The sequence below is a fragment of the Cottoperca gobio genome, chromosome 1, assembly GCF_900634415.1.
Source record: "Cottoperca gobio chromosome 1, fCotGob3.1, whole genome shotgun sequence".
NCBI lineage: Eukaryota > Metazoa > Chordata > Actinopteri > Perciformes > Bovichtidae > Cottoperca > Cottoperca gobio.
The window spans coordinates 19,166,392-19,177,813 of record NC_041355.1 but is presented as its reverse complement, the minus strand read 5'-3'; the positions used below and the strand labels follow the sequence as shown (position 1 = coordinate 19,177,813).

Genomic DNA, 11,422 nt, shown 5'->3' with positions numbered 1-11,422 from the left:
ATAGTGTATACTATTTATCAGATAAATACAAATGCAACAGTCCCTGTGAAACTAAAGGTCCAGTGGCTCGAGACCATAAAGCTCGAGACGCTCGTGGTTCTGTGAACGAACAGCTCCACTTTAGTGTTTGTGTACAGGTTGCTAGGTAACACTGGAGACTATCATACATGTTCGTTCAGCTCGCGCTCGGCTAACACCGACAGTGGGAACATTTGTCTTTGTTAATTGTGTACAACAATAACGCAGCGCAAAAATGCCGTTCACAACAAAACCTCCGCTGCATGACCAAATAATGGAAATGCAGCGTAAAATACAACTTCTGGGTAAGTTTGTTTAGGCTCAGCGTCGACTTCTGTTCCTGGACGTTTGCTTTGTTTGAAGGCGACAGCTAACTTTAGCTGCCATTTTAGTTTTCCATGTGACTAGCCACTGTTAACTCATAACTAAATCCAAGAGATAAAGCAGGTGGCTGAGTTATTAGTGAATAATGAGACTACTAGCTCCATGTGTTATTGTGTGTATTAGTGTAATGACAACATGTGTCCACCAGAGGGCGACAGGACTGCATACTATGAGAGCTCTCAATCCACCATCAAGAAGAACAGAGAGTCCATCCGCCAGCTGAGGCAGGAGAACAAGAGGCTCTGCAGGAAAATGGCAGAAGCCAGTGCTGTAAGTCTCATCAAGTAAAGGCTACTTCCCCAGATCTTTTACTTATTTTCTGTTCTCAATATGTTCGGCAAAGGAACAGTCGAAACACCATAACTGACCTTCTTCACAATTACAATCTTGTTCCCTTTGGTGTCTTGCCTCCCAGGGTGATGAAAATATAATCAAAGTGGCCTTTCATAACAGAGGGTTGGAGAAGGATGCCTACCGCAACATGTCAGGGAAGGTGAGAGGAAGGAGCATAAATACTGAGCAGCATTGTTGTTCATTCTTACTATTAATATAAGATCGTTTATATAAGGTTCATATGGTGGACTACAAAAAACATAATGCCTACCTGTAGTACTATTTATCAATCTAGATTATTTTGGCAAGAATTGCCAAGTGTTCAGCCGTGGAGAAGAGAAGTCACTTCCTTCTGCTCGGTGATACTGTTGGCGGATGTAGTTCGGTAGAAAGAAAATAGTTCCTGCATGAAACTGCAACAAGGTCTCTGGATTATCTTGAGTAACTGGGTCAGGATTTCTGGAAAGAGACATTTCTGTTGAATTTTTCAAATGTGTTTTTTTGTCACTTTGAGCACCACAAGCCGAGTGACATCTAGTTCCATTATATTGCATCTCACAACAAAACAATCTATATTGATTAATAGCACTACAGGTAACAGGACAAATATATTTATTTTTATTTCTGGGTAAACTGTCCCTTTAACTCAGCTATTGATAGTTATGTAACAACAACATTTGAAGTGGAGAAAGTTCTCAGTTTTGTGCTCAACTGAAGTGACATAAATAATACTTAATACCCGTCACTATCTTCATCTCTGTCCCTCTTTTGCTCCCACACACTCTCCCTGTCATTACTCTTTTCCCAGGCAGCCCTGACGACACTCGACCAGAGGGTGCTGTCCAAGATGAAGCGTCTCAATGCCCTTAAACACACCACCCAGACCCACAAGCTCCGCCTTGAAGAGCTGAAGATGGAATACCAGAGAAAGAAACCAGCGGGCGGCAGTGGAGCACAGTCTGCCGACGCTCGCACTCGGAAGAAAGAGGAAGATGCCATGGTGGTTACTTCTTAAGCTCATGTGCAAAAAAATAAATAAAAAATCCCTTTTATCCTAATGTTCACGTTTAATGAAATACACGACAGAATAGCACATGCTCAGTAAACAATGTGTGCTTGTCTTCAGAGGCTGCGGGCGCTGGAGAACCGTCTGGAGAAGACCCAGTTTAAGTGCAAGGAGGCTGAGAACATCATGACTAACTATCACAAGCTCAAAAGTCACCTGCAGGTTAGTCCAACATACACAATGATTTGTGTCGTTGTGCCCAGCTGCCCATTTTGCGACATACAAGTACAAATATGGTAGCTGTGCATTCTCCATCAGCAGACGCCCTTACGAGAGTGAAAGTACTTGGACATCATCAGTGTTTTGGACAGAGCCTGCTAATCATTATCATCCAGGTATCATGTACACAAAAATATGGATCCTCGCTGCTGTTTGTGATGTAAACATTGTGTCAGACTTCAGTACATTACAGTACTTCCTGTCGCACGTTTGCTTTACCTTTGTTTGCACTTAAATTTACCTCCTTTTTTTTTTAGCTTTTTTACCCTCAAATGTGCATAAACTACAGGATATGAACTTTCTTTCAAAATACAAACATGTGAAATCTGTGGTTGTCTTATTGGTATCAGCCATGAGAAGCAGGTCAGTTATCAGCTCAGCCATCCCTAATCATTTTGGAGCTGTTGCATGTGATGCGTATGAGTTTGTTCCCATTGGAGGCAGTTATCATGGGGAAGATGTAGGGGGAACAATAGAGGCGAATCGGTTGAATTATACTTATGCAGCAGCAGCAGAAGGTGGAGAGCAACACAAAGTGCTTTGAGTTTGCGGATGGCAGAGAGTCTTTAGTTGGCAACGTTTGTGGATGTTTGTGGTGAGTTGTTCAAAGCCCAGTTAATTGAGTCCGAGACATTTGAAGCCCTCCACCCTCTGAACAGTTTCATTATTAATGCAGGTGGGGTCGTGGGCTGTGCTCTGTGTGCTGGAAGTGTTAATCAACAGTTACTTTGACCACAACCTAATGATAAGCCAGTAAATCACTCAACAGTCCTCTTATGATCTTATCCTGTGTCTGTTCTACAACGCTCTCACTCTTTACACCCACATTCCCCGCCCTCTCTCTTTCTATCCCTCACATTTCCACTGTCATGACTTCAGGATGAGAGTCTGACTTTCCAGGGCCAGCTGGACAGTCTGGAGGCGGAAATCCTGAAGCACAGAGAGGAGTTCCACAACATGCAGCTCATGAACAACAACGCGCAGCTCTCTAAAGAAGCTGCTAAGGTGTCCTGCAACACTTCCTCTGCTATGTGATTGCTACTGTCACATGGATGATTCACTCACCATTCCTAACACTAGAGATACAATATGAGTCACAAGTGAAGCAGCTACAATAATGTTTTCAGTGGCCTTTTCATTTTGAGGCATATACAACTTACAAGTATAAATACATTAGCCTACCTGTAAACTGTTACTCTCTCTTCTTCCCTTTCCCACCAGGCTGACTTACAGATGCAGGAGGAATTGCTCTACAAGGAGCGCAAGGAGAGAGAGCATATTATAGCAAGCTACAGGAAGAAGGTTGAGGAGCGCAAGGCCCAGGCGGAAAAAGTTGATAGAAGGGTGAGAAAAACATGGTGTCGTCTATATATATATATATATATATATATATATATGCATATATATATATATATATATGTATATGTGTGTATATATATATATATACACACATATATATATATGTGTGTGTATATATATATATATATATACATATATATATATATGTGTGTGTATATATATATATATACACACATATATATATATATATGTGTGTGTATATATATATATATATATACATATATATATATATGTGTGTGTATATATATATATATATACACACACATATATATATATGTGTGTGTATATATATATATATATATATACACACATATATATATATGTGTGTGTATATATATATATACAGCCCCCGTTGCTCCGATTCTCCGGCCAATCTCTCGGTCCATCGTTCCCTCACTCGCGAACAAGACCCCGAGGTACTTGAACTCCTTCACTTGGGGTAAGGGCTCATTCCCTACCCGGAGTAGGCAATCCACTGGTTTCCTGCTGAGAGCCATGGCCTCAGATTTAGAGGTGCTGATCCTCATCCCAACCGCTTCACACTCGGCTGCGAACCGATCCAGTGACTGTTGAAGGTCACAGACCGATGATGCCATCAGGACCACATCATCATTTTTATATATACATATACTACTGTAACAGCCTCCTCTATGGCTCACCCACAAAAATCATCAATAAACGCCAACACATCCAGAACTCCGCTGCCCGTCTTCTCACCCACTCCCGGATCCGTGACAACATCACCCCCATCCTCTACAAGCTCCACTGTCTCCCCACCCCCAGATAATCCAGTACAAGATCCTCCTCATGACCTACAAAGCCTCCATAACCTGGCCCCCTCCTACCTGACTCCACAGACACACTCCCACCCGCAGCCTCCGCTCTGCTGCTGCTAGTATTATTAGTTTTACAATGTTTTGTGTCTTACATATATTTAATGATATTTTTTAATATCTTAAAGCAAATAATGACTTATAACCAGCTTGTAATGTCATATATCTGCCTATAGCTCAGGGATTTCATTACTTCACTTAAAGCACCCAATGAGTAACTTACTATCACATTATAGTGCATTATAACAGTGATTATAGTTTATAACAATTATGAGAACTTTAATACACCGTGGTCCTTGCAACAACACAAAATATAAAATCAACCAGCAACTATGAAGTATTTATGGTGATATATTATAGGTGATATAGTGCTTATAACTATGATTATAAAGTGCTCTCAGCAGATTGTAATGCATTATAAGTATGTTTATAATGCATTACAGACCTGGGTGTCATAGAAGGTGCTACCACAAATATATTGTCAAGAGAAACAATAACTTATGTTTTGACCTCTGCCACCCTTCGGCTCAGAGAACAGCTATGCAGCCAGATGAGCTGAGCAGTGAGGCCCAGCGCAGCAGCCCCAGGATGGCAGGTGAAGAGGAGAAGGTCATCTCCACTTTTGAGGAGGCCTTCCTACGCATCAAGGAGGCCACCGGAGTCACATACATACAGGTGTGGACGTGGAAAAGAGAAGGATTGTCTGTACTGGCTGTGTACACACACTGTACATGGATGTATTCATGTGCTTACTCTCAGTGTTTACATAAAAGCTTTTATTTTCTATGTGTGTGTGTAGGAGATAGTGGAGCGCTTTATCTCACAGAAGGAGACACACCAACACCTGGAGAAGCTGAAGGGAGAGAATGAGAAGGTGCTGCAGCAGCTGAAGGAGCAGAAGGAGCTCCTGAACCAACAGTTCCAGGACATGAAATACTCTGGAGAGGCTAAACTCTCCAGGTGAGACGCTCAAACAGCTGTAGTGGAGTGGAACACAAGCATGGAGGATGCAGCTGTGTAATGTCTCTGTGTGTTTTATCAGTGACCAACAGATGCTGGAGGAGTGTGAGCAGCAACTGCAGGCTCAGCAGCAGAGGTGTGAGGCAGACAAAGAGCGCCTGGAGTGGCTTGTTAAAGCCGTCGGTACCGTCCGAGCCGGAGTGGAGCACCTCGCAGACAAACTTCAACACATCACGCTGGTAAATACGACTGCAGGTTTATTTTCTTGCCACTAATCATTTTCATTGAGAGTATTTCAAAATGCATTCTGTTTTTACACCACAGACCTTCATCATTACTCTTTTATATTTTTTTGTAAATATATAAGCTCAAATTAATATATAAAAGAGAAGAACAAGTACAAAATAAAACACAAAAAGAAAGAAGGAAATATACAAGCAGCCACTACAAAAGAGGGAAAAAAGGTCAAACAGTTAAGGAGATATTGGGAACAGACTGGAACAAACAACACATTCATTGATATCCTTTACATTACAATGGGATGGGGAATTATTTAATATGACTGTAGATTCAATCAGAATCAGAAATCCTTTATTAGTCCCACGACGGGGACATTTACTGTGTTACAGCAAAAGAACAAGAAAGTAAAGTGATGAGTACAAAATTAAATAGAATAAAAAGTCGTTGATCAAAAAAACAGTGGTGGAACAGTGTGTTCTTGGTGTGGTGGTCAACCAGGGGCCGTGGTGATTGTACAGTCTGACCGCTGCAGGGAGAAAGGACCTACGCTATCTCTCTGTGAGACACCGCGGGTGAAGCAGCCTGTCACTGAAGGAGCTGCACAGTGAGGACAAAGTGTCCTGGAGGGGGTGGGACATGTTGTCCAATAGAGAGGACAGCTTCAATCTATCGTCTGTCCTATTTCTAGTATTTATTCATTTACTTTTGCCCTATTAACACATCCATCCTTGGCTTGATTTCCTTTCCTCTAAAAATGTCTGGTGACAACAAACGTATGTGTATCACCTTTCTTCTATTTCTCTCCAGAGTGAGGACACGGTGGCTGAAGTGTCTCCAGACTCAGATGCGTTTGTGGTGGAGCTGATAACCCAGTGTGAGCTGAAGCTGCAGTTACTGCACGAGGAGCTTCGGGGGAAGGATGTGGCCTGCCATTATGAAGGAGATGGAGGAAGAGGAGGTGAGTCAACACTCCTTTACATAAATAAAGACATTTCCACCTTTAATTGGTGCATAACAATCCACCAGAATGTAGGACAGGATGTTTGATTCTCAATATTTCCTGGGGGACGACCCCCAGAACCCCTGCTTAATATGTGTGTGTCCCCCCCCCCCCAATGCTGAAACAAAACCTTCCATCAATCCAACGTTTTTCCAGCAACCCCAAGGTGTTCCCAGACATGATATACGTATAATCTCTCCAGCGTGGTCTGAATGTTCTGAAACAAATCTAAAGCCTACGTCATTCATCAGATCAAAGTCAAATGAAATACAGTATGGTCTCCATTAACAGAGAACGTTAGCGGCATTTAAATACAGCGTCTGTAGATTAGGCCCATGATAATTATATCAACCGCATAGTACAAACTGTACTGTACTGTAACCAGAGACAGTTGACTCAAGTGGCATTACACATGTTCAGTCATGTGACCAACAACAGCATCTCTGTAACTGATGACAAGGAAGGTTTCCTAAACCCTTCCCAGTTTTCCCTTCCTTGTTTGGACCATTGGCTTCCCCTCTGTAAGTGCATCAGCTTGAGCTTTCAATGAAAAGTGCAGATTTTAGCGAAGGGCATGTTGGAGCTCTTGTTGACGCTCTACATTGCACAGTGCAACAAATGAACACAGCTTGGCTGAGTGTGTCTGCATGCATGCTGCTGTGCTTTCATAGCTTATCTGAATGGAAAGGCAGCCATTAGAGCCACCTGAAGTGTTTGTTTTTGATTACTACCGCTTGGCAGCACCTTCTCTGTTTGAGAACATAGGATATCAGAGGAAACACGTAACAGTCTGCAGGCCATTCGTTAATGACATTGACTATTTCACTCTCAGATCCATTTTTAGAAGGCATAATCTTTGTAATTGACGTAACTCTGAGCTGATAATTTCAAAATCAGTGCAGCCTTGTTTGCTTGACTGGTACTGTTAGAAACTGCTTTGCTGTTCCGGTCAAACAGTTTGCACCTGCACCATAAAGAAGTACATCCATTCTGGGAAATATTGACCTGCTGCTCCTCATACCAGTTACATGACACAGACATCACTCTAGTACTCAGTTTTAACTCCTTTCACACACCGCTAGGCTTACAGGACTGTCTCAGAAAATTTAGAATATTGTGATAAAGTTCTTTATTTTCTGTAATGCAATTAAAAAAACAAAAATGTCATGCATTCTGGATTCATTACAAATCAACTGAAATATTGCAAGCCTTTTATTATTTTAATATTGCTGATTATGGCTTACAGCTTAAGAAAACTCAAAAATCCTATCTCAAAAAATTAGAATATCATGAAAAAGTATACTAGTAGGGTGTTCAACGAATCACTTGAATCGTCTAATTAACTCGAAACACCTGCAAGGGTTTCCTGAGCCTTGAAAAACACTCAGCTTGGTTCAGTAAACTAAATCACAAGTATGGGGAAGACTGCTGATCTGACTGCTGTCCAGAGGACCATCATTGACACCCTCCATCAGGAGGGTAAGACACAAAAAGAAATTTCTCAAAGAGCAAGCTGTGCACAGAGTGCAGTTTCAAAGCACATCCACAAAAAGTCTGTTGGAAGGGGGAAATGTGGCAGGAAACGCTGCACAACCAAGAGAGATGACCGCAGCCTTAACAGCATTGTGAAGAAGAGTCGCTTCCAGAATTTGGGGGAGCTTCAAAGACAGTGGACTGAAGCTGGAGTCCAGGTATCAAAAGCCACTGTTCACAGACGTGTCCAGGGAAATGGGCTACAATAGCCGTATTCCCATGGTCAAGCCACTTCTGAACTCAAGACAATGGAAGAAGCGTCTGACTTGGGCTATGGAAAAGAAGCACTGGACAGTTGCAGAGTGGTCCAAAGTCCTCTTTTCAGACGAAAGCAAGTTTTGTATTTCATTTGGAAGTCAAGGCGCCAGAGTCTGGAGAAAGGCTGGAGAGGAGCAAAATCCAAGTTGCTTGAAATCCAGTGTGAAGTTCCCACAGTCAGCGATGGTTTGGGGAGCCATGTCAGCTGCTGGTGTTGGTCCACTGTGTTTCATCAAGCCCAGAGTAAATGCAGCTGTGTACCAAGAGATTTTAGAGCACTACATGCTTCCGTCTGCTGAAAAGCTCTATGGAGATGAGGAATTCATTTTCCAGCATGATCTGGCACCTGCCCACAGTGCCAAAACCACCAGTAACTGGTGTACTGACCATGGCATTACTGTCCTCGATTGGCCTGCCAATTCCCCTGACCTGAACCCCATAGAGAATATGTGGGGTATTGTGAAGAAGAAGCTGAAAGACACCAGACCCAACAATGCTAATGAGCTAAAGGCCGCTATTGAAGCATCCTGGGCATCCATAACACCTCAGCAATGCCACAGGCTGATTGCCTCCATGCCACGCCGCATTGATGCAGTAATCCGTGCAAAAGGATTCCCAACCAAGTACTGAGTGCATTAATGGACATTTTCAAATGTTTGATTTTGTTTTGCTGTTATAAATCTTTTTTTTTACTTGGTCTGAGGAACTATTCTAATTTTTTGAGATAGGATTTTTGAGTTTTCTTAAGCTGTAAGCCATAATCAGCAATATTAAAATAATAAAAAATATTTCAGTTGATTTGTAATGAATCCAGAATGCATGACATTTTTGTTTTTTTAATTGCATTACAGAAAATAAAGAACTTTATCACAATATTCTAATTTTCTGAGACAGTCCTGTATGTATGACCATGTATAATAATGTAAACATATAAAACAAGGGTTATTAGTTGAGATAATACATCTATAGATACAAATCTCTAATGCTAAAAAGAAGATGACTTTATTGTTCGGAGCAGTCAACCCAACATTTACTATTGTCCGCCATGTTTCTGCGTAATATGACGTCAACTCGACAAGTTGAGAACCAAATTTTTGCCAAATTTCAGAGTTGTTGTTCCGACTTCACGTGAACTTTCACATTTTGAAAATATTTTATCGGATTATTATTATTACATGAAAGGAACACAAATGCCCCATTTTGCAACCGGAAGTGAAAACCTTTTGTACCGCCCCGTGGTTCTGATCTGTCCCAAATTGTAATGGGTTCTTCCTTTGCCCATTCTACACCCTTCCACCAAGTGTCATGAAAGTTGGCAAAGAGCCGAAGACATAACCTCGTCAATTATTTATCAATTTTGTAAGATTTCACATATTGTTCTGCTGTCTGCATGAAAACAAATCTGACTCCATGGAAATAGGGGATTTTGAGGATTAATATTGAATATAGAAAATCTACATTGGCAAAAATAGAAAATAAATATTTTACAGGTGGGAGTCATTCGCTGTTTTCTTTTTGTTGCAGTTCTACGTCAGGATTGAAGGGAAGCTGCCAGAATACAACACCCGTGTCAAGCTGCCATGAGGACCAAAGACTGGACCTCTTCGATGACGGTGAGTTGGTTGCCACACACACACACACACACACACACACACACACACACACACACACACACACACACACACACACACACACACACACACACACACACACACACACACACATACACACTAATACAGGCACACAGTCTAAACTGTCACTGTTTGTGTCTCAGAGGACGTCAGCGAAGAGGACGAGGCTGACATTATCTCACGGGAGGCACTGAAGCGTCAGTCTCAGCTGATCATCGACTCCAAGTCTAAGAAGAAGGCCTGGAAGAAGAAGAAGGGCAAGTTCTGAAGCGACGCCACAGTCTCAGGACTCAGGACCTTCCCAGGTTTCCCATTGCTATTTTACCCAATTAATGTTTCAACTCTACATATTATTATTATTATTATTATTATTATTATTATTATTATTATTATTATTATTATTATTATTATTATTATTATTATTATGTGTTGCTACAAATAATCTTAGATTTTAAGTGTTACAGTACAAATGAACTATATATATATATATATATATATATATATATATATATATATATATATATATATATATATATTATGAAAGATGAGCACAATTAAACAGCTCCGAGATGATTTTTGTTTAGAGATACGTTCTTGGTCACTTGGTATAAGTGTGTGTGTGTGTGTTTTGATAACAGTAATGTTCTCTGTTGTTGCACCAACACTCTTATTTCTGCCTCTTTTTCACAATGCAAGATGCCACCCTCTGCCTCATGGGAAGCCAATAAAAACAATCAAAACATTGTTTTCACTTTTTATATGTTTTACTATACAGGGCTGTATGTGGGTGAAACCGGTAGCTTGTGCCCGAAGGTTTTCTCTGTTCTTGTCCTGACGATAGAAACCTATCCATTGTGAATCTAATGGGTTTTATCTTACAGGAAATATGCTGGTAATTGAAAACCAACACCTGGGATAAATCTCATTGGCTTTGTCCCAGTTTACAGTAACATGTGAGCGACTAACACCTGAACTGTCTCTGCTATGATCAGCACCTCAGAAATGCTTGTGCCTCTTTGCTCAAATACTTTGAGGTTGGTGTTAGGTGGATTGTCCTTTGTACTTGAGTTATTAGCAATGTCAGTGTGTAACCTTAATGACGTTCTCTGCCTTTAATTGTCCAGCTGACGTCTCTCATGGTCTCCACGGCAGCTGTGATTGGACGACATACAGAATGTAACCAGACGGACAACTTTTGGCTGCAAATTGACCGATTGAGTCTTTGTTTCATTTGAAGGGTCTTGTGGTCCTGAAGACTTGAACGTGTCGGTAATAATTTGAGGATCAGCATAACTTTTATTTTATGAAAAATGAGGGCCTGCTCTTAGATATGGCCCTAGAGCAAGGCCTTATAATGAAGAATGAATTCACAGCAAGCCCACATAACACATTCAACGAGGAACAAAAATGTAAAATAAAACAAAACAAACTATTAAATAGCATGCATCACACATTTGGTGTATGCATAACAACTAATATATTGTATTTCATAGGGATCCTGACCTGCCCAATATTGTGATAACAGCAAAGACTGCATTACAGATTAAATCATTATAGGTGTTGCTCATCACACAAAAGGCACATACAA

General features: G+C 41.1%; 1 protein-coding gene across 1 annotated transcript; it reads left to right on the top strand.

The window, feature by feature from the left end:
• Positions 1–121: 121 nt before the first annotated feature.
• On the top strand, positions 122–10,281 carry odad3 (outer dynein arm docking complex subunit 3). The gene is given in 15 exon segments (XM_029437710.1): positions 122–323; positions 551–672; positions 818–895; positions 1,544–1,735; positions 1,862–1,963; positions 2,900–3,025; positions 3,242–3,364; positions 4,744–4,887; positions 5,012–5,172; positions 5,255–5,411; positions 6,220–6,339; positions 6,341–6,370; positions 9,728–9,781; positions 9,783–9,816; positions 9,978–10,281. Coding segments are annotated over 15 exon segments (1,638 nt in total). The 5' UTR covers positions 122–253; the 3' UTR covers positions 10,103–10,281.
• The last annotated feature ends 1,141 nt before the right edge of the window (positions 10,282–11,422 follow it).